This window comes from Sceloporus occidentalis, unplaced genomic scaffold, assembly GCF_023333645.1.
Source record: "Sceloporus occidentalis isolate IW3139 unplaced genomic scaffold, rSceOcc1.0.p SCAF_10, whole genome shotgun sequence".
Lineage (NCBI taxonomy): Eukaryota > Metazoa > Chordata > Lepidosauria > Squamata > Phrynosomatidae > Sceloporus > Sceloporus occidentalis.
Window position 1 is genome coordinate 134,047 of NW_028316990.1, and position 23,808 is coordinate 157,854.

General features: G+C 40.2%; 1 protein-coding gene across 1 annotated transcript in view; it reads right to left on the reverse strand.

Annotated features, from left to right (window-relative positions):
* Positions 1 to 5,475: 5,475 nt before the first annotated feature.
* The window catches only part of ITFG1 (integrin alpha FG-GAP repeat containing 1), a 91,484-nt gene continuing 73,151 nt past the window's right edge, over positions 5,476 to 23,808 (reverse strand). The window contains exons 15-18 of the mRNA XM_089540728.1: positions 20,149 to 20,273; positions 19,579 to 19,661; positions 11,681 to 11,798; positions 5,476 to 6,609 (exon numbers count right to left, since the gene is read on the reverse strand). Of these exons, the coding sequence (XP_089396854.1) occupies positions 6,550 to 6,609; positions 11,681 to 11,798; positions 19,579 to 19,661; positions 20,149 to 20,273 (386 nt within the window). The 3' untranslated portion in view covers positions 5,476 to 6,549. The remainder of the gene's footprint in view (positions 6,610 to 11,680; positions 11,799 to 19,578; positions 19,662 to 20,148; positions 20,274 to 23,808) is intronic.

A 23,808-nucleotide genomic window follows, 5' to 3' on the forward strand; every position in this document is an offset into this window, starting at 1 on the left:
TTTCTACGCATGTGTTCCCTCCTTCTCTGCTTCTTCCCCGCCGCCCGCTTCCCGCCCAACGCCCCTCGGCCGCCATTCTTCCCTTCAGCGCCAGGGGTCTCCCGCTCCTCCTCCTCCTCCGCCTCAGAAAGCGCAGCCATGCAGGAACTCCCTCTCAACGCCCTTCCCTCCCTTCCGCCATGCAGGAACTCCCTCTCGAAGGCGCCCTCCCTCCAGCCTCCCTTCCTCTGCCCCCAAAGGCCCAGGCTCCTGAGAGAGTTGCTCCTCCTGGTGGGCATGGAGGACATGGAGGGCGGGTCCGGGAAAAGGAGGACGCCCAGCTCAAGGGGGGGACGCCTATGGCAGCCTCCTCGCCATTTTGAGAGGACCCTAGAGTTGGAAGAGACCCCAAGAAGGGCCCTGAAATCCATCCCAACCCCTTTATTCTGCCATCAAAGCCCCCCCATTTTGACAGGTTTCCATCTGTTTCAAGGCTCAGCCTCCAAGGAAGGAGCCAGACTGAGGAAATAACCCACTTTGAGAGGAAGAGAAGAAGGCGGCAGGGATACTGCCCCACACTGCAAGGCTGGCGTAAGGCCACCCATTCTGTGGCGCTTGCCCCCATTGCACTGAGGCCTACTTTTGGCCACTGAAGGGGTTTCAATGCACATAGGCTCATCTTGCATTTGAAACTGGGCCTTCCTTCCAGTCCTGGCCTGGCGCTCTCTCAGTTCATCCATCCCTATCTATTTTAAAGACGGGTGCCATTTTGTTCAAGGAAGAAACATGTCCTGAAGCGGTTCATTTCACCAGAGGAAAGAAACAGCAGAGCAATAGCCATTGGCTTATTAACAGAGAAGCCAGAGAGAGTTTATCCTCAGTGCTTTAATCCCATGGATGTTCAAGCCCTGATAGATACAGGGGCATAGAAAAAGTGGTGTCCTTTATGCATTTATCTCAGCTGAATAGCCTCATGACTGCTTTTTACTCCAGAATCGCTAGGTAGAGAGACCTCATGGCACCTTTGAGGAAAGAAAGAGCTGGACAGCATGAGCTTTCCTTGAGTAAAGTCTACTTCCTCGGATGCGCTTAGATCCAAATGCCTCTGAGGAAGTAGACTGGAGTCTGCCAACTTCTTTCTTTCACTTACTCTCAAAGGTAGTGCAATATCTCTTTGCACACTGATTTTACTCCATGGTGTCTTCAACAGCCTCCCTGATTCCTGCTAACTATCCTTTACTAATAAGATACTAATGATGAGCATAATTAAATGGTTGGTGCTGGTGGAGGATTCTCTTAGAAGCCATTGCTTCAAATCCAGATGTGCTAATTTTAAGCATGGACAAACCTAAATGGATAGTTGGATTTCTTTTTGATAGCAGGAAACTAGTCTGTCTGAACATCTCAGCCACTGAGAAGCCTGTCCTGTGATAGTAGTAGTAACACAGCTTGAAGCTGTCAGACCAACTTTGCACATAGTCTTCTGTTTTCTGCCCTATCTGTTCCTTTTATGGGATCTACCTTTCGCTGATTCCAATCCCAGGAGGGCAAAAACCCACAAGGGAAAAGAAAAACAAAACACAACACTGAACAGATGGGTCTAGATCTGGTGGATGATCACAGTCAGGCTTATCTCAGAGCCTTGGCTTCCATTATGCCCTTTGTAAACCTGAACAAACAGTTTCACTTTAGAAAGATTAGACACTGAACAGTTTGCAGGTAGATGTGTTTTATGGTTGTTCCAGACAGCCACGCTGCTAATTTTTTAAACAAGATCATGTCTGGAGACAAGTGTCCACTGATCTTGCAATCCTTGACCTTAACCTAGATGTTTTCTCTAGTGCCTTTCTGTTTGTGTGGAAAGGCAAGATTCACATCTACAACAAGAAGAAAGGCACTTGAGGCAAGTGCATTCCACAGTTTTCCTGAGTGCAACCATTTACCCTCAGAACAGATACTGTACTATGGTTTATGTAATAATAGTAGCAGGGCTCAGTCATTAGTACCAGGCAAGACGCTTGCAAAAATATCAAAACATGTCCGTAGAGAACATATGCTTAAGCTCTCTCTCAACAGATATAATACATTTTAGTCCACTTACGAGTTGCCTACATCACCCCATAGATAAGGTCTGAGTTTTCTGTGTTGCTTTCTCATCTATCTCCATTGCTTATATAACACCTACAATTCACATCTGTCAGTGTCTTTTAATACTTCCTTCTTCTTGGGAAGAGCAATAGCTCCTCCTCACTTATTTTTAAGGGTAAACTTATGCCATTTGCAACACTTTCAGCTTTTTTCTTGCATTATTCCTCTTTGCGATGTCGGAGTGGAAGACTCCCTCCACTGCCCTACATCATGTTGAGGCTGAAGAACAGTCTTATTCCAAGGTATATAATAAGTAACACAATTACATAGACTAATATGTATATCATACAGTATTTATGATTAGTAATTTGACAGGTTAAGTACCTGGGGATAATATGCATTCACAATAGCATATGCAGCAATGGGCAGTCATGCAGATCCGGTCTTTCATGATCAACATTTTGCATTGGTGCCACACAGTATTTCACTTGTCAAGGTTCCTGTACTTAAGGCATCAATTTGCATCTGAATTTAAAGAGCTAATAAATCTAACAAACTATTTGTAAATTAGATGGATACTTATAAATGTTGACCTTTTATATCTGTTTCAATGGCTAAGCTTACGCATTGGAACTTGAACAACAGATTCTATCTCTTATGTATTCTGATACCATCCACATGTGTTTCACCTAATTCTTTATTATTTTGGGACTAGGTTAGCGTCCTTTACTCAACGAGGGAACAAAAGCCGTTGCTTTATTTCGTATGTAACAACACTTTGAAATAAGCAGAGTGATATCTTGGGCCAAGATCTTGTGAGGAAAATATGCACAAGCTTTCTGTTTGTACAGAGCTCTTCAGGAATGTCCGTGTGACGCATAGGATGCCAAATGGAAGAATGGGACAGGAGCTCGCTTAGGAAAGAATGCAGAAGTATTGATGGTTTTTCAGTGCAGCAGATGCCACTATTTCATCTAATAGCCTTAAAGGAGAACAGGACCATAGGCATTGAAGATGCTGCATCAGTGCTCTAGGAGTCAGGGTCACAAGCTTGGTATTCATCTGCATTTTCCCCAGTGACTTTTTATCTTCAGTTTCTCCAAAGGGTAAACACAATTATGCGATTGTCAAACATCTGACCTTATTCTGCTACAAAGCCATTATCCAATTGCATTTTGAAGTAAATGTCTGCTTCGGTATTTTGCACATCTCCAATACGAAAACTAAGAAAGATGTATTTTGGAGAGGAGGGGTTGGAAACCAAGTAATTATGGGCCCATACAGACAGGCCAAAATAAAGCTGCTTCGGGTCACTTTGGAGGTATGCTGTTTAAATGACGCATGCGTCTTGAGAGTCTGGAAGCCGCGCCAAAGCCATGTTCCAATCCTTAGGACTGGAGCATGGCTTTGGCGTGGCTTCTGGACTCTGGGGATGCATGCATCATTTAAACACCATACCTCAAAGCGATCCGAATCAGCTTTATTTTGGCCTGTCTGTATGAGGCCTAAGTCAGTGTTTTTTAAAAGACATTTGGACTGATGATTACCTGAAGATTCCAGGTATTGAACCTGTGTTCAGGACATTGCTTTGATCTTGGATGATGGCCCCTTCTTCTCTTACCCTCTTGGAGTGGCTTACACCAGCCTCACTTGTTTAGCATTTCAGAACTCTATGTGAAGTAACTGAGTATACCAGAAATGTGTGTATGTATATTCATCCAAATGGGAATCCAGAGCAGTCTGTGGGCTTGCTGCTCCAGTAATAAAAGGCACATGTTTCTCACATTTTCATAGCTAGTCATAGAGCACCAAAAAATCATGAAGCTTTTTTCTGCTGGGGTATCTTTAGAAAAGCACATATTGGCATACTGATCTGTGGAATATGTCTTTCTGAATTTTAAAATGTATTCAGAGACATGACAGCTTCCTGAAGAACTTAAAAGTTTCCAAGAGAATACTACTCCAGTAGCTGTTTCATTAATCATCAAATGCTTAAATAAAGGACAAAGGAATTCACATAGGCATTCCTATGGGAGGAGCAGATAGGCTGGTGTTTTGCTGGAAGCTAAAGGTGCCTTCAAAGTTATTCATCAGCACTATAATTCACATTTGATTTATTAAGATTTTTCACCATTGACTTGCCATAAAGGACGAGCTGGATAGGCACTTTCCAACTTGTACTTCTGTTTAGGGATGATAAATATTACTGAGGACAGCCAGAGCATCACAAAAGAACCTGTTTCCAAGTTATATGGTTGAAGCAGTCAAAGTAACTGTAACCCACGTCTTTTATCTATTCACCACCAAATATATCCCATGAATCTATCAGTTTTGTAATTACTTTGTGTTTAAAAGCCATTCCCCCTCGCTGTTGCAAAACACTTTCCAAATATAGCATCCTAAAAGCTGTTCAAATTGTTTCGATGAGGCAAGCTCCATTCCTTTTAACGGAGTTTCATCTAGTCACTCACTAAAAAGGGTTTGCGTCCTATGGCTCTAGCAAACTATTCAGCACACAACTAAAAGGTCACAAGCAGTATTTCAGAACTCAATTATTAAAGCAGTATTAAAGAAACCGGAGGAAATTTACTGTCAGTCTGCTTTATTACTGTTTAGGGATGAAAACTTCCAAGTGGTTGGTTTCAACCATGACAGAAATAATGCTGAACGGACATAATTAGGGAGGCGTCGTATAGCTCAAGACAACAGCATGATTTGCATTTATCAACAGCAGGAGAATGGAGCTTTTTGGTGACTACATATCAGGGTCTATGTTTGTATGTACAGTGCGCCTGCGCCATACACAGGTGCACTATATGTGGCTTCCAGCTTACGCAGAAATGGCACAACAGTAAAAGCAATGGCACCTGCGTCGCCACACACACGTGCCCCATTGTTTCCTATGGGGTGTGAGCATATGTGGATTTCCTCTTATGTGGGGGATCCAGAATGGATCCCCCCATGTAAGGAGAGGGCCAACTGTATACCAACAATTCTGTTTTATTAATGGAAGGAAATGAGCTACTCCCTGAGTGGACAAAGCATAATTTGTACAAAGATCTCGGGGAGATGGACAAAAGAAAATGCTCTATTTCATCTCTCAGCAATCCCCATCTAAGTCACCCCAGTTTCTAGGTAGGAGACTGCAATTTGTGCAACCTGATTTGGTGATCCTGAGGAGGATGGCTGTCTGTGACCTTAGACATGCCAGTGACCTGAACGAGAAAGTATAAGGAAGCATCACACGTTCATAAGGATCCTGTCTCTTCATCTCCAACTTTCTTTTCGATCCTCCTATATGAGATCAGTTCCAATGTGGCACAATTAATCTATTGTTTGATTCAGATGTCACACTGGAAGGAAGCACCATTAAGTTTCACTGTTCGGAAACTAATCCAACATACATAGTTTAACTTAATTGATATTGTTTATTAGGAATGCAAAGCAACAGTTCCCAAGGCATAGTAAGTGATAAATAAAACTCAAGGAATACATTGCAATACATAAAGTGTGTTTTCAGCACAATCTGTTTAATAAAAATGCCATGGCACAATCAGTATTGGGAAAATTCTGGATTCTGTTTGTTTGTAGTCTTAACAAATACCAAAAAATTGCTTTGTAGCTACAATATACAACCTCAGTCAAGATTGCAGGAAAAATAAGTATATCATAGTCCAGCCCTTAATCTGATCTGAATTTGCAAAGATCACACAGCACATGGTTTTTCATGTAGAATTCTCTCCCAAGAAATGCACATGTTTGAAGAACTTCTTATTGGTCAATTGTTTTCATGATATGCCTTAGTGTACTTGCATCATAACTACTACCAAGAATAAATAATGCAGAATTATTCCATTGCAGGAAAGCATAATTTAAAATGTAAATCAAATTACGAACAACTATCACAGATCAGTTATTAAGATGCTTTTACCTTTCAGTTAAAAAAAGTTTTTCCTCACACTTGATTGTGACAAAAGATTAAGACAAGAATAAGCAATGCAGATGAAACACCAGAGAGAAGACTCAGAATAACATGAGATGTCTTATCTGACAATTTGCTGGGAAGGAAATTATAACAATGTAATGCACATTGCACACTGGGAATGTATATGTGACTGGACTTATTCAAGTGGCACTAAAAGGATTTTGCGCAATGAAACTCACTTCCAATTTACATATAATTTCCTTTGCATGAAACAGAAGAAAACAAGAATGTGAAAACAATGAAATACATGCATACACTATTAAAGCTGAATTTACAGCTTTGTTAAACCAAGTGAAAAGTGTATATACAACTGATTAGTGGAAGGCCATGTAAGATGATACACTTGATTTTAACACTTTACAAATAAATTAAAAACATTGCAACATTTACAAATAGTACAGAAAGAATACCCTCGTCCTTGGTCTTTGTATACTCCAATATACTATTTTAGATCAAGACAATTATATACATCTCATCCATCAAGGCATTAAGGCATATCACATAGCGTCAAAATGGAAACGGTGGGCTTCTTGCCTTTTTTCTCTGTCATCTGCTTTCTGTGGAACAAAAATGAAGGACAATAATGGTCATGGTGAATGTATGATTCATTTTGACTAAGAGTTACATAGAATCTCACATGGCTGATATCTCACATGAGACATGATTGAACCTTGCTAAATGCCTCAATTAAATAATAAATAATAAAACTTTTATTTATATACCGCCCTTCCATTGATCAGGGCGGTGAACAACATAATAAAACAATACATACATTATACAAGTTAAAAACAACTTCAAAACCCCCCGGTCAGCCATCCATCTTGCCGTCAACATAGAGAGGGAGGCCATCTAAGACTTCACTCGGGGAATGCAGTTCGAAATAGAAGGGTTTTTAAGTCCCTTCTAAACTGAGCCAGGGAGGTGGCCGAGCGGAGCTCTGTGGGCAGCGTGTTCCAAAGGGTCGGGGCAACGATGGAATACGTCCTCCTCGTTGTAGAGGAGAGTTTAGCCCCAGGAACCCTAAGTAGTTGCTGCCCAGTAGTTCTGAGGGTGCGGGGCGGAATGTATGGGGAGAGGCGGTCCTTCAGGTATCCTGGGCCCAAGCCATGTAGGGCTTTATAGGTAATCACCAACACCTTGTACTGTGCCCGGAAGCAAATAGGCAGCCAGTGCAGATCTTTGAGCACCGGTGTAATATGGCTGGTCCTGGAAGTGCCAGTGACCAGCCTGGCCGCCATATTCTGTACCAACTGTAGCTTCCGGGTATGATACAAGGGTTGCCCCATGTAGAGCGCATTGCAGAAGTCCAATCTAGAGGTTACCAGAGCATGTACCACCGTTTCAAGGTCCCTCTGGGCCAGGTATGGGCGCAGCTGGCGAATAAGCCGAAGCTGATAACAGGTGTTCTTGACCGTCGCATTCACCTGAGATGTAAGATGAAGCGACGAATCAAGAAGCACCCCCAGACTGCGCACGGAGTCCTTCACAGGGAGCGTGATCCCGTTCAGGACAGGTGGAACCACCGCCATTCCTGGACCAGGGGAACCTATCACGAGCACCTCCGTTTTCTCTGGATTCAGCTTGAGTCTGTTTTCCCTCATCCAGCCCATTACTGACTCCAGACAGGCCACGAGAGGAGAGACGCCATCCTCGGTCACTGCATCAGTCGGAGACATAGAGAAAACTATTTGGGTGTCATCAGCGTACTGATAACCCCGCGCCCCATGTCTCCGGATGATCTCTCCCAGCGGTTTCATCTAAATGTTAAATAGCATGGGAGACAGAATGGCTCCTTGAGGGACCCCAGTTGTGAGGGCCCTCTTATCGGAGCACACGTCTCCCAGCTGCACCATCTGGAACCTCCCAGAGAGGTAGGACCGGAACCACTGGAGTGCAGTGCCCCCGATTCGCACCTCCACCAGGCGTTCCAGAAGGATACCATGGTCTATGGTATCGAAAGCCGATTAGTCCCAAAATATGTGCCATTTTAGAGGAACTGTCTGCTCAGAAATAGCTAGTACAGTTGATGGTCACCTTTTCTTTTTCTTTCTTAGTATTAATGGCCAGGTACTTTGGGCCCATCAATTAAGTGCTGTTACTGGAACATAAAGCAGATATGGCATAAGTATTTGTCATCGTCTGGACTACCGGAGTATGCTGAGCTTTTAGGGGAAACTCCAGAGCTGTTGCTTCTGATGAGTCTATCCCAGATCTGTTTTAGAAACATTATTTTGGAATCCATTTACAATGTCAATGTGTGACACAATGTATGGCTCAATTTACCATAGGTAAAGCAGTGCAACCAGCATCATTAAAGTGTGTGTGTGTGTGTGTGCGTGCGCACGTGTGTGTCCATAGTCAGGAGAGACCAAATATTTATGAACATTAGCCTATTTGGCACATACAGGTGTTTATCTCATATATCCATGTTTTGAACAAAACCAAGAAGCATACTTAGCCTTCGTCTAGGTCAGTGGTTACCAAACTTTGGTCCTCCAGGTGTTTTGGACTTCAGCTCTCAGAATTCCTGACTGTTAGGAAGCTCTCAAAACACGTGGAGAACCAAACCAAAACTACTGTAGTGTTATTTGTTTCTCTGTGTTAGAACGAAGCACAAACTTACACTTGAAACTAAGAAGTCTGATGCAGGAAAGGGACATGACTATTATATCTTAAGGTGGTTTGTGAGAAATATGTCCTCACCTCACAGCAGAAGGGTCTGTAAAATCTGACAAGCTTTTCTTGCTCTCTAAGAGTGCACTGGGACTCCATGTTGAATTGACTGTGCCCTTCTGGATTTTACTGTCAGGCCTTTATCTTTCAGGAAAAGAAGCACTGTTTCAAGGTGTTATCAAGCTCTGGCTTCTTGGCAGTAACATGCTCCTGCCACTGAGGCTCTGACACAATCCAGTCTTTAAAAACAGCCTGTGACATGTTCTCTTCTACCTCCTCTCCATCCCCATGCTGGCGAATTCACAATGTATTGCAAACTCCCCTGTCCTGTTCCAGCCTTTTCTCCTTTCAAACATTAATTCCATGGGGTCAATTCCAGTACCATTAGATCTGAGTCAGTCTCCTCCCGGGTCCCTTGCTGTCACACTCTCTGTGCCTCACACTCTCACAGCCTCAGTTCACACTCTCTCAGCCTCCCCCCCCCAAAGCCGAGCTGCCGCTTATGTCACAGATGATTGATGGGGTTCTGAAGTGGCACTGCCAGTGGGAATGGCCAATCGTACCCAAAAAAGTGATCAGATTGGTAAAGGGGGGGGGGAACTCCCTTTACAGTGCGAACAAAGGGTCTTTTGAAATCGCTTTCGAAACCGGGGCAAGAGCGATTCAGGAAGCGATCCATCCTCCCAGTGGGAATGGGCCCCAAGGAAGTTTTATTGTCTCTTTTGCATGGCTATAATACTCTTTCATGTAACATCAAAGTCTAAAAAGCAGAAATACCAGCCACATTAGCATATAATGCTAAACTGGGATCTGCTTAGCCAATTTTAACATGGCGTGCATTTGAATCCACTTCAGGCAACAAAGCATGGTTCAATTTTCAGCAACAGTTCCAGTGCATCTGAAACCATGCTTTGCCATTAAATTATGAATAACAGCTTTCTCAACTGTGGTTTTTCTTTATGTTTGAACCCAGAATTCCAACTTTTTCTTTCTTTCATTGCACTGTTGCAGCCACTAATTAAGCAATGTTAACATGAGGCAAGAGTCGGAATGTAAACCAGGGTGGGGAAAAGGCTGTTAATGGAAATATGAGGCCCCATTCCTTTTCTGCAGTCTGTAAACCACTCCCTTTCAAGACCCCAGAACTATCTATTAGTCTCCTCGGGTCTCACTTTGGGAGAAAGGCAGGATAAAAATAAAATAAAACAAATAAAATACATAATCTAGATTTATAAAACTTTTCTTCAGTTGAAAAATTGCCCTATATCACCCAGGCTGCAACCAATTAATATTTGGCAAGCACTCATGACAAGAACCCACTATTTTGTAAGTGTTTTCAAAACCTTTTCGAATATTCAGCTAGGGTACTTTGTTTCATGAATGTGAATAAGCAGCAAATGGCAGTGAGTCTAAAATTCAATAACCTTGGCAGCTATGATTACAGCTTGGCAAGGCAGCAGTAGTTATTGGCCACCCTGCTGGCTAGTTGTTAGCTTCAAAAAAGAGCCAAGATGAGAAACTGGGACACACATTTCTTTTGTGGTACGGAAAGCTGCTTCTCAAATAGCTTCTAAGAATCAATGCATTTCTACAGAGTAAAACAGTCACTTTTGCTCAATGGTCAAATATCAGTGTTCTGAAGTCTGTCAATAAAAGAAAGCAACAATTCTTAATTTAAATGGAAGGCATCATCTTGTATTGCAGCCCAACCAAAAAGAAAGAAAAAAGTGTGGTTTAAATTTAATTCATTTTCAGAACCACATTGTACTGAGGAGCTCTCAGATCAACTGTAGGCAGAGCAACATATCCCAGGCCACCATCTTACAAACATTTTCCATTTAACAAACCTTTAAAGCACTTTTACTTCTATACTGTACCCCACTGATGCTTCCTATAGTAGAAGCGACTGTAAAATGCAGATGGCGGATCTACTGCCTGGAGTTGAATGCTTTGCCACTTAAAAAGAATGAAGAAAGTTGCACACTGGCTAGAATGGTTCTAGCCTACTATTAGGCTACTTCCTATCCTACTTTTAACTAAATATGTTGTATAAAAAATGTGACCCACTTGTAATTTAAAGTTTGATGGAAGAAAGACATAGATACCAATAAGAGGGATCAAATAAGCCATAATCTTATTGCTGGAGCATGGTATACACATTCCAGATGAGTTCTGTATGGAGGGGGTAGTTCTAATCCCTCCCTAAAAACACTTCAGGGAGAATGACATCCCATCCTCTCAACACCACAGAATCATAGTACAGGTAGAATCATAGAATTAGAGTTGGAAGAGACCACAAGAGCCATCCAGCCCAATCCCCTGCCATGCAGGAATTTCAATCAAAGCATACCAACAGATGGCCACCCAGCCTCTGTTTAAAGACCTCCATACCTAAACCTCCTATACCTTATACCTAAGGTATAATTCAGACTTTTCCCAATAGGTGGTAACACATGCCCTTGGACTCTGAAATAAAGCACAAGGGAGATGTGGCTACCCATATTTTCCATGCTACAAATAGCCTACCTTTACAACTCTAGGCAGTAGCTCCACTCTAAGGGCTCCTCCAGCCTTGTAAGTAGTTCTGGCCCGGCTGCATGTTCTGCCACAGAATAGTGATTCCATACACAATATCCCAGTTTACAGACTGGGTAGGATGGGCCTTCAAATATTAATAGACTGTAACTCCCATCAGCCCTAGCTATAACCAGTGGTGAGGGAGCATGAGAATTAGAGTCCAACAATATCTGGAACTCTGCATTCCTGCACTAGGGGTTTTTTTCCCAGTCTGCTAATGAGAAAACTACTCAAACCCATCATTTTTAAAGGTTTTCTAAATGGAATCGTTGTCTGGTTTTGTTTTGTTTTTAAAAAAATGAGATACAGAGGTTATTTCAAAATGCTCTGTTAGTGAAGCCTGTATTAAGACAAACATTTGCAACTAATTAAGCTTACCTTTTCCTGCCAGTGCAATATGCCAATTATTGCCAGGATGAAGACACAGACCCCAATTAGGGCAATCGCTGTTAGCAGTACAATGTTACTTGGGGTTAGGTACAGCTTGGCACTCCAGCTGTAGGAAAAAGAAGAATCCAAGAAAATGTGTCAGTTCGTGCTTACAGAACTGATGGCAAATATTAAGGAGAGCAGAATGATAAAAGAGGTGCATGACTTTCAGCCTATTTGATCTGGGAGTTTAGTGGGTTGAAGGTAATGAGTAATACCATGACTGCTCCTCGGGATGCCACATCTGTCATGTCAGAGTAACATTTCGACTTGCACTTTGATGTGTCGACTCACTGCAAGGAATATGGTAGCTTTTGGAAGCAAAAACAATAGAGAAAATAAAGATTTGTGCAGTAGGAGGTATCAGGGAGAGAAGTGAATCTTCTATGCATTTGCTTCTGAGCAGGAAAAGCTGCATGTTCCAGGAATGTACTTAGTCTCTGATATGAAGCACTGCCAATATGGAGAGGCTGCTAGATGTGCTTCCTCTAACTCTGTGTGCATATTTAAAATATAATACTTTATGTACAGAAATTTACAGGGCAGTAAGGTTTTCTCCGGAGGCCTCAGCAAAAATGAATACTAGTCATAAAGAAAGGTAACAGCTTCCTTCATCTTTATAAATGTCATTTTTCAGGCTACACTTTTATGGTCTAAGTTTATAAGGTTACATAGGAATCACAGCATCTAAATATTGGATTGCAAACATTACCTCATCTCAGACATGGCAAACTAGAGAGTTCAATTTGAAAATCAAGAAAATCTACCATAAGAAAATAACATACTTATGAATTCTTTAATTATCTATGAGGGTGTAAAACATAAAAAGGTTTGGAAGGGCAATTGGGGTGTGTGTTTAATTGCCTAGCAAATAGTTGTACTGATTATCGGAAGTTCATGAACACTATGTCGATGTACAGCGGCAAAACAGCATTTAGCCCATCATGTGTCATTTTGCTCTTTTCTCAGAACACAGGCGGCTTGATATTGATTTGGCTTAATGTATTTCAGCAAAATGAAGTCTAACTGCCCCATTCATAGAGAGTGGTTTCAATTCAGGCACATCACAAACAACACCCTTATAATACACCATTCAGGAGACCATTTTAAGTATATATTTCCCAACACGTCTTCTTACTATGTAGTTAAGCCCTTTCTCTTTTTGGGGAAAGTTATGGCTCACTGTGAATTTGGACAAGCTATTTCTGCAATTCCTTTTTTCAGCTTACTTGTTGGAAAAAAAGAATCAGGCATTCAGGATTGGTAGACTACTAAACCAAAATGCCCCTCCTCCAATGTTAGTTTTTCTCTACATTTTAAGAAAAGAATTGATTTCATTTCATTTCAGAGTTTTATTTTAGAGAGTTCGTTTACCATATGTCCCCTCACACCAAGAAGCATCATTAATGTTCTGTCCTTCCTCTGGTTTTCTGCTTCATCTCAGAAAACCTAATGTATTCCATAGATAATGATTACAAAGAGATTAACTACTCTGGATATTTGATGACCAACTGACAAAGAAATCTATTTCTGAAATCCTGCTGACACTGATTTGGTTGATTTACATTAGGGGTGAGCAACTTCTTTCAGGATTGATATGTGGGTAAACAGGGGAAATAAGTTGCCCACTCCTAATGTAAATTAACCAAACTAATGTCAGCAGATTTAGGTTTAGGGATCGTGTTTGGTCCAGAGTCTCCCAGTGAGGTGCTTCAGCATGGATTAGAATGTCTCTCCTTAGCTGTAGACATCATAGCCAAAAGCAACTGGGCTCTCCAGATGCTGACTTGTCAATGCTTCACTCAAGTTACTTTGAAAAGTGTATACTGCCTTTAATGACTAAAGTATCCTTAATAACCTGCCGCAAGAGAAAGCTGAATTGCAGCTTCTAAAGATATCTTGTGGCTTCATTATTTAAGTACACAGGACAATCAATTCCTAGAACATCTGTTCAGGAGCATCTATAATTTTTTTCCATATAAAAGGAAGGCAGTTCAGGTATATTTATGGGCTAAGCGTATACATTAATATAAGCTGACCATATGTCCAAAAAAGATAATCTAATCCAAGTTGGCATCTAAGAAATATTTGGCCATGCAGAGATAAAACAGTGAGCTCCTGCCACACAAAAGGGTCTACAGGATCCAACCATATTGATCATTAATTAAATTTAAAGCCAGCAAAATATAATTTAAATAGTATATAAGCATCTACAAATATCAGGGTTTTATACACATACACATACTACTATAGATCCAGCCAGAAGAGTCACCACTAGATTCACCCATATTGATATTATTAGTCATAAGTGATCTAGTATACTCCCAGAGATACAACCTTAACCTACATAGAAGCCGCTACCCTTGTTCTACTTTTGTGTGTGCTTTGATGGGCCACAGTGACTGGTATCATACTTACAAAGAAGAGTGTTATAATCCTACTAAGGGTCAACTTGAACCAAATAGTAAAGAAGTACAGTTGCAGACAGAAACAGCTAATGGCTAATTAGGTTCTCATTTTTGCAAACAAGAAGAAACTGTATTGCAAACTGTATTGCTTACGTCCCTCAAACTTTGCAAGGTAAAAGAACCCAGAGATAAGAATGGGGATGTACATAAGTAAAAATACTATATAGAAATCTTACTGGTGGACAACTGTGTTGTCTAAATTCATAGAATCATAGAATTGTAGAGTTGGAAGAGACCCCAAGGGCCTTCCAGTCCAACCACATTCTGCCATGCAGGAACTCTCAATCAAAGCATCCCTGACAGATGGCCATCCAGCCTCTGTTTAAAGACCTTCAAGGAAGGAGACTCCACTACACTCCGAGAGAGGAGTGTGTTCGACTGTTGAACAGTCCTTACTGTCAGGACGTTCCTCCTAATGTTGAGGTGGAATCTCTTTTCCTGTAACTTGCATCCATTGTTCTGGGTCCTGTTCTCTGGAGCAGCAGAAAACAAGCTTGCCCCCTCCTCAATATGACATCCCTTCAAATATTTAAACAGGGCTATCATATCACCTCTTAACCTTCTGGTTCTCCAGGCTAAACATCCCCAGCTCCCTAAGTCATTCCTCATAGGGCATGGTTTCAAGGCCCTTCACCATTTTAATTGCAAGAGAAAGCACAGCCACATTCACATGTCATGTTAATACGAAAGAACTTTTGAGAATTCTGGCTGAATGAGCATTAGTGTACATGCTCAATCCAAACTGAATACTCCTACCAGCAAGAACAAATAAATAAACCAGAGAATGTCGTTCCTTGCCTGTTCATGATTATATCTGAACCAGGATTTCTGGTCTGTTCCTCTCCTAGGGCTTTGCTCTTGCTTCCTAAAATGAACTGTTAAACCAGAATCCTCATCAATTCTAGATTACTTTGACATCCAAATTTGGTGATTAATTACCCCTAGGCTTGAGAAGTCATTTGAACTGACATTCTTTCAGCTGCCTCAAGCTGCCTGGTATTTCAAGGCATCCCGATTTTTAAAACCATTTAAAAAAAGAAACGGATGGAGTGTTCTCATCCTCTCTGCAATGGACAGAGATAATTTCAAGGACAAGGGTACTAAATTGAAGGATGTTCATGGAAAGTCAGAGGTATATTTACAGATTTTGAATTAAGACTACCAGGAGGGTGGAAATCAGATTTACAGGTTTCCAAATTCCTATTTTGCCAATCACTTGAGCCAAAAAAAAGGTGTTACTGGGGTCTCATTGATATTATTACCTTGGAATAAACAGCAGACTGTACCCCCCTTTTTGCATAATTTATCTTAATTGTGATATGATTGCATTATTATACAGCATGTATTGAATGCTGCTGGTATATTTCAAAGGCTAATAAAGTCATGATCTTTGTAACAAAGCAAGAATGGCTTTGTTTTATAATTATAATAATGTCCTATTGACCACCAAGGTCAGCTTCCGTAATCAATAAATCTTGAAACAGACTAACTACAATCAATGTATGCTTTATAAGGTACATAAATTTGAGACATCATTTGCTCAGAAAACACCAGGAATAAAGTAAAAGATTAATTAGGAAATAATTTTTTGTTTGTAAGAAGAACTGTTCTTCTTACTCTCCTAAAATACCAGCACTAGAGTATACTTGATGCTAATTAAAAAGAGCAATCTCACAGCTCACTGCATTGCATTGACTAAATGAGACGTTATTGTAACATTCTCTCTCATGATGCTTAAAAGTATCTGGACTCAGCCAAGCTTAAACTGGATTACTGTTGAATTTTATTTACCCTAATGATTGAACCCCTAGCAAACCCCATCAGATCCGAAACCAGGATAACTGGTCTCACTATTAATGGCCAGCATTATAAGACTGCTCTTTATGCAGATGATGTGCTGATTTTTTTTTGACCAAACATCATTCCCCTCGTTGAAAGAGGAATTTGAAGTGTTTGGTAAATTCTCAGGTTTCCGAATTAACTTTGATAAATCTGCCGTGATGACTCTGAACACCTCCCACCAAAACAGCAACACTGGCAATCCCTCACGAACTTACATATCCATCCATCAGGTCTTACCTATCTAGGAATAATCATAGCTAAAGACACTCAACAACTTATATCCAGGAATTACCATCCATTCTCCAACTGCATGACACAAAAATTGAAAGTATGGAAAACACTTAAACTTTCCATCCTGAGCAAGTCAAAATGTTTTGTTTCCCTGCCTGTTTTTCTTGTTCCAAAATATTCCATTGACCCCCTTCACTTCCAGGTTTGCAAAATGACAGTCCACAATTAACCTATTTATTTTTAATTAAAAAAAAGACCTAGGTTCTCTAAACGCATCAGACACACACACTGCTTCTGCCTTTGGTGGACTGGTGAGCCCAGATACTGAACTTTACTTTCATGCCTTCCAGTTAAGCCAAATTGTGCAACTGATCAAGGATGATAACTCCACAAAATAGGTTAGCTTGGAAATTGGCAGCTTTTTTCCCTTCATAATCAGACCACAAAACACAAACTTAAGGCAGTTACCAAGAGGATTCAAGACTGTGATGAGAGCTGACTTGCATAGACTAGCTACACTTTTCTCCCCCAAACAGCAGCCTTTCAATGGCCATTTAATCATGAGCGTTATAAATCACCTATATATTGGAAGCCACATGCTTCTTAAACCATGCTGGGGAATACATTTGAGAGGGTGCTCTATTGCACTTGTGCCCTGCCTGTGGGTTTTCTGGAGACACTTGGTTGGCTGTGGTGGGAATCAAATGCTGGACTGGTTAAGTCTGATCTAGGAAGGCTTTTCTTAAATTCTTCACTCAGCTGGTGCAGTGAGCAGAGAACTGGCCTCATTTCAGCCTTGTAGCACTTGACACGTCTTGTGAAGATGTAGGACCAGCACTGTCCTCTTGTGCCATTCATTAGTGCTACTAGCTAGTTTGGATGTTGCCAAAAGGATCTTCGGGCTACACCAGAAATTTTAATCCCTCCTTGCTTTAAATAAAGTTTCCACAGGCTTTCCGCTGATAATGGGAAAAGCTTTATTCTAGTTTAGACCCAGAGCAGCAGTGCATACAATTGCTGCAGCAGTAGAAGAAGCCCAGGGTCTCAGTGCCAGATCTGGGAGCCATAATTCTGTTCTGATGCTGCAAACTATTCGATTCAGTTCTTAAGTTTGAAACTGCTTGGGTTTTATTTCACTAGTCTTAAAATATACCTCATTTTATGAGTTCAGCTATCTTAAGCTGCAGCTCACATAATGCTTTTTACTGCATGGGAGTGCTCCCACAGGTGCATGTAAGGGAGTTAAATATACATCACCTCCTTGAAGAGAGGAAGATATTCTGCCAAGCTGCCCCTGGAGTTGTGCCATTCTTGGGAGACAGCAATGTTTTATTCACCCTTCAATTTTTTACACAACTGTGTAGCAGAAGCAGGTTCAATCCAAGTTGGTAACCATGCACCTTTCACTTGTATGGAAACATGATTAAATTACAGAGCAGCCACCTTGCTTGAATATCACTGAAGCCATCAACATTTTCAACATGTAAATTACTCCTCAGCCTCATTTTTGTAAGCCCCAGCCTGATGTTGAGCGATGCTCACTACTCCACTCCTACATTTATTACCCTAGTGAACATGAAGTTTTAATTTACCAGCTTTCTAAATAAGTGCAAGAGGTATTGGCTTGTAAAATCTTTTGCTTGTTCACTTGGTGAATATTTATCTATACTGCTTAAATGTGCCTTCAAAGAGAACACTATTTTAAGTGTTCTCTTTTAAGCGAAGGCAGCCCTCACTTGTCACAGGTCACCTGGTGAATAGCAGTTATACTTCAGGCTATATATTATTCAAACAAAAAGTCCTTCCCATTGGATAGCAACGCTGTAATTCAAAAATTTACAAAACTACACTCTTCAAATTCAGTTTTTAAACATAAAATATAGAGTTGTTCTGTGATTGTTTGCTAGGAACAAATTAGAAAAGAGGTGCATTATTTTCTTTAAAGACCCAACATGAAAAATGGCAGAAGCCAATTACTTTTATACAAATGGACTTTTATTCCATGCGCATTGCAATGTGAAAGTTGTCCTTTGCAACTTGTCCTTCTTGCCCCTAATCATAAGAGAATTCAGAGATCCATGGCAACACACACTATGTCCTGGAAAGCTGAACAGAAATCTTTCTGCACATCACTAGATACAGAAAATGTATATTTGATTAAACCAAAACTTTTCGTGACCCCATTGTCCTCACAATTGCCAGTATGTTTGCTACTTGATAGGGAAAAATACTGTAGACATTTCACTGAGAAACATTTTATGGAGTTATAGATCTATGGTTAAATCCAAGGATTTTTTTAAAAAATAAAATAAAAGTAGTTCTCATTTAACCCATCCTTCAGAAAATATATCTTGCAAGTTTGCTTTTGCACAATTTCCATCCAAAAGTGCTTGCCTACTTGTTTTTAGAGGTCTGCAGTCAATATTTGGTTAGTTTAGCTCAATCTTTTAGATTGTAAACCTGAGAGCAGAGAACCATCTAATTAAAAATAATAATTGTAAGCCGCTCTGACAACCTTTAGGGCTGAAGGGCAGGGTATAAATACCATAAACAAACAAACAAACAAAGGTTAATGTCTACTTCTTATTCAGATAGTTCCTTACTTACCATGTGGCCTTCCTCATTCTATAGCTCTTCCCTGCCAATAATGATAATGATGATGATAATAATAATAATAATAATAATACCCTCTCAGAATTAACCATCTGCTCTTCTAAAGTCCTCCTCCTACTTTCTTTTTTTTAACTCTAATTTCTCAAGTCTTCCTATTTTCTACAGTCTTTAGCTATCTAACTCTTAGTTTCCATGCACAAACTAGTTTTCCTCTTCTTTCCTCTGTGTCTTCTACATTCTTAGCACTTCAGGCCAATGTCAGCAAGACTTCTCTACTAGGCTTGCTTCTTTGGGGAGATGAAAGCAGTTAAACCAACCGTTGCCAAAGGCTCTCTTTTCACATGTCCACATAAAAATCCCTGCCTATATTACAATACAAACTTTGCCCCATCAAACCCAAGTGGCTTTTCTTTGTATTTATAGATTCATAGTTTCAACTCTAGGACATCTAGCAAAGTGCACAATATACAACAGTTCCATCTGGCTAATTCTTTGCAATTTAGTGCAAGCAATTTTCCAGCAAATGATTGAATAGTACAGGGAATGTATTTTGAGTATTTTTGTCCATACAGTATTTTCACTAGGAGTTCTGCAAGAGAAGGACATTACCTAACACTGCATCATGGCCTAAAATTTATTCCCTTAAAAAAACATTACAACTGATCAGGTTGGATATAATCTGCCTGGACTTACCTTCGAGGGAGATAGTGAGGATATGGAATGACTATAAGCTGGGAATTTGGGATGATGGCTGTCCACTCCTGTTTTCTTACAGACTGAAAAAGAAGAAACAAAAGCACTTGGGGAATGTTCTGCAAGTTCATTCTAATTTTCACATCTTAGTCTTAATGAGACTGATAAATGATCCAACTAAAGTAAAATCTTAATGTTCTCAAAAAACTAGTTGGCATGACATTTCCAAAAAGCTTTATTTTGTCTCCCCCTCCACCCTCAAAGAAACAGTTGTAAGGACTTAACTAAATGAGTAAGGAGGATGCCATTTTTGCAGGTACTCAATGAAACTCGCAGGAAAAAAGTTCACCAAATTCCATTGGGTTTATTCACACAACCATTTTAGCTTGACAGTCAGCACTGAAAATGCCATTCTCAGGCTGAAAGCCCAGCCAACATGTTGTCATCATACTACTCTTTTGAGAAGAGTTCAGTCTGAATTCAAACAATGCACTCCTGTAAAAACAAACAAACAAACAAACAAACAAAAAAAACCCCAGCAGTTTCCAGTAAATAAGGGTTTCGACATACCGTTTCTCCCAGTGGACGAGGAATGCCGACATACAAGTGATCAAGGAAATTAGCACTGCGTCCCAAGCCTAACACATTATATGGGAGCTGGAGGGCAAAGTGGGCAGACTGGCTGAGCTGTCCAGCTGGAATATAATGAAAAAGAAGTGAAGGTGAATATATTTCTTAATGCCTTCAGAAGAATGCTTTTTGGCAAAAGATCATTTGCTGGTCTTTAGCTAAAACTGAGCCCCAAATAAGTGAAAATCTTTTAACATCATCCACATCAACTTCATCATCATATATTTATACAGCATTTAAAAGTGCTTGATACGTTTCAGAAATGTTATCTTGTAGGCATTAGATCAATCCTATAAGGTTAGAGTGGTATTGTTATCTTCATATTGCAGATGATGGCTAAGATCACCAGTGGTCCACATTACTTTCCCCAGAATCTGTTAGAGTTAGCAGCCTTTACATGCATATTCTCACTAATGTCAGTTTGCATGTTTACAGACTTATTGCTTGTTTGTTATATCACAACCCTCTCTTTTCCTGTAGTCGTTTTTTCTGTGTCTTTCTCTTTCCTCCATTACACCATGTACTGTATTTCATTATGCACAAGTAATCTTTAAGTAATACTACTCTGATATATTGCCAAATCCTGTGTCTGTAAAGGTGGGCATGAGATTGGCTGTTGTCCAGCTTCTGCCTTGACAATTTAATTCCTCTGCTTAAGAGATCCAGTACTACCTCTTACATTTCCCAACACAAAATGGCTGCCATAATGGATGCCTAGTCACAAAATGGTGGCTATGAGTGCATGCAATCTGTCAAAACATACTTATTTCACAGAAGAACAAACTTGTGAAAGCTGAAAGACAAGCAATTTGCCCAAGAACCTAAAAACATAGCCGAGATGGGGAGTGAACCCTAAAACAGAAATGTATTCCTTGAGTCCACAGTTCTTTCTCTCATTCAGGATTATCCTCACCGAACACTCTTTCTTACCCTGTCGTCCCAGCACACAAGATTGATACACCATATTCACTCATTTCTTTCTGCCAGGATCATTACTCCCCTTTCTGTCTCTAATTGCAAATATATGCATTTCTTTATCCTCTTTGCTTCCCCTTTGATTTCTCTGTCTCTCAGTGGGACACTTCTGTTGGAGCATTTGTGCAACCAGCAGTCTCTTTCTCCATCCTTGCACTTGCTATTGCTATCCTTTCTCCACTGCACCAGGTCATCCCTGCCTGATCTCTCTTGGGTGACTTCCACTATTTCCCTGTTTGTGCTTTCTGGAGGGTCAATGAGACCCAAGTCACTGTGGGGAAGGCTGCACCTTGTTTTAAAGGAGAACTTTCTTTCTTGGAAGCTTTTGTGTAAAGATATTGGCAGAAAGACAAATGACTACAAGGGAATTCCTTTTTCGACTTTTGTAATGTCTCCCTATTTTCTCATTCACTTTGTTGATCAAAGGATTTGGACTGAATGACACAGTTGATCATTTCTGCAGGTCGGCAAAAGAACAGGTTCACTATTTTTAATTCATATTTTCAGATTTCATTTTGTATTCCTGCATGGACTTGTGCCCATTTTGGTGAAGCCAAGATATTTCTGCCAGGTAAAAACTGCAATTATATTCACCACAGTGAAGATGAAAAGGGAATATACAAAGCAGTAATGTAAAGCTCAACGGAACAATATTATGAAGTGTTTGAAAATGGAGCCTTACATATACTAATGAAACACAAAGAAAACAGATATGCAGCACCAGTCTCAATTTTGAATAAAGGCTTCTAAAGGGAATTGGAAAATATAAAGTGCCACCAAATTTAATGAATTAGTTACACTTCCAATCGTATGTTTAGGAAGAGTTTACATGAGAATGTGCACAAGAAGAACATGCAAGGTTACTCATGTAATGGCTTTGTATAGGAACATAGGAAGCTGCATGGCATCAGGTCAGATTATTTGTCTATCTAACTCAGTATTGTCTATTTTCTTCATCTTCCTATCTCCACATTTATTCCTCAGACTGCTTTTCTTAGACTGACATTGTTTATACTGATGAAGAGGAAATGTCAATTTTAGAAAAAAAAAGATTGCTCAAGAATTCTGATTAACAGCAACTTCTTAATTCCTTGACGCAGTAGTACAAGGCTCAACTAGGAAATATTGGGGGGGGGGGGGGGCTCAGCAATTATAAGGATTTCAATAAAGAAGGTTCAGTGCACAATAGAAATACCAAACAATACCGAAATCATTTGAAATCACCAAAGACAAGTACCATTCATAGACTCTTGGATGTAGATAGCAGAATAAATGCATTCTGCAAAGCATTCAGTTATGAATATGATTTTCTGATCCTCAGAGTAGTTAAGCAAATCCACTGGCAGAGCTGAATCAATCATATTGACCACAGTAGTAGGAGGTAAAAATGGGGGAGGGGGGGATGAAAAATGTCAGGATACTGGAACACTTTTTAACTATTATGTTTCCTTGTCAAATTTTTACTGCATACAAAGCAGATTCAGCATAGTATAGTGCTTGAGTATTGGACTATGTTTCTGGAGACCTGGGTTCGAATTCCCACTCGGCCATGGATACCCACTACAATAAGAAACAAAAGGGAGCCGTGGAAGAAGAAAGGAGAATTGTGTTCCTTTCTTCTCAAACAGCTTCCCCCAAACAGGTGTTCTCCAAATATTTTGGATTATAATTCTAATCATCACCAGCAAATATGGTCATTGCTTATGCTGAGTTTGGAATGGTGAGAATTACAGTGCAGCACATCTACAAGGGGCTAGGCTAGGAAAGCCTGATCTAAACAAGTAATTTCCAAAACTAATTACAGTGTCTATATACAAGGTAAATGGGGACATTTTACACTACACAATAATGGCAATGGGATACCACTTTAACTGCAGTGCCTCTACCCTAAGGAGTCCTGGAACTTGAAGCTTAGAGAGGTACTACAGTTGTTTAGCAAGAATTCTAAATAGGTAATGAAACTAGAAATTCCAAGGATCCATAGGATGGGATCCTGACACTTAAATCAGAATCATAGCAGCATAATTGTGCAACATGCAAGAAACCAGTGATGACCATCTGGAATCCAGTTGCACCCTGATCTTCCTTCTCCCCCAGAATTTTAATGGTCACTCTGCAAGTAAGCAGGTGGGCACATGTTCATCTAGTTTATTTGTAGAGGAGTACACACCTCCAGACATTAGGTGCTACCCAATGGGAGCAGAAAAATGGTTTGCTGAAAGGGCATTACATGTTCTAAGAATGAACTTCTAATTTACAATTATATTAGAGGATTTACATACCAAAGTTAAAATTTTTATCTCATGATGCATCATAAATGTCATCATTTAGATTATAAAAGGATTCATTTGTTCCTTGTTCCACTGTGCATTTTTCAGATTTCTGAGGCTGGGGATATGAGTAATTTGTTTAGGATGACAAGTCCTTGTCACTGAAAAATATTTATGCAAGAACAGCCATCAACTGAGGCAATTTTAAAAAGAAATTAACAAATTAAATGAGTTAAAGAAAGCACTGATGTAGTAAACCTATACTGATTTTTCGTAGTACTGATCCATTCATACTTTGCATGTCAAAAAACAAACAAACTGTAGGACAATGAATAAATAGCAGAGCTTTAATTAG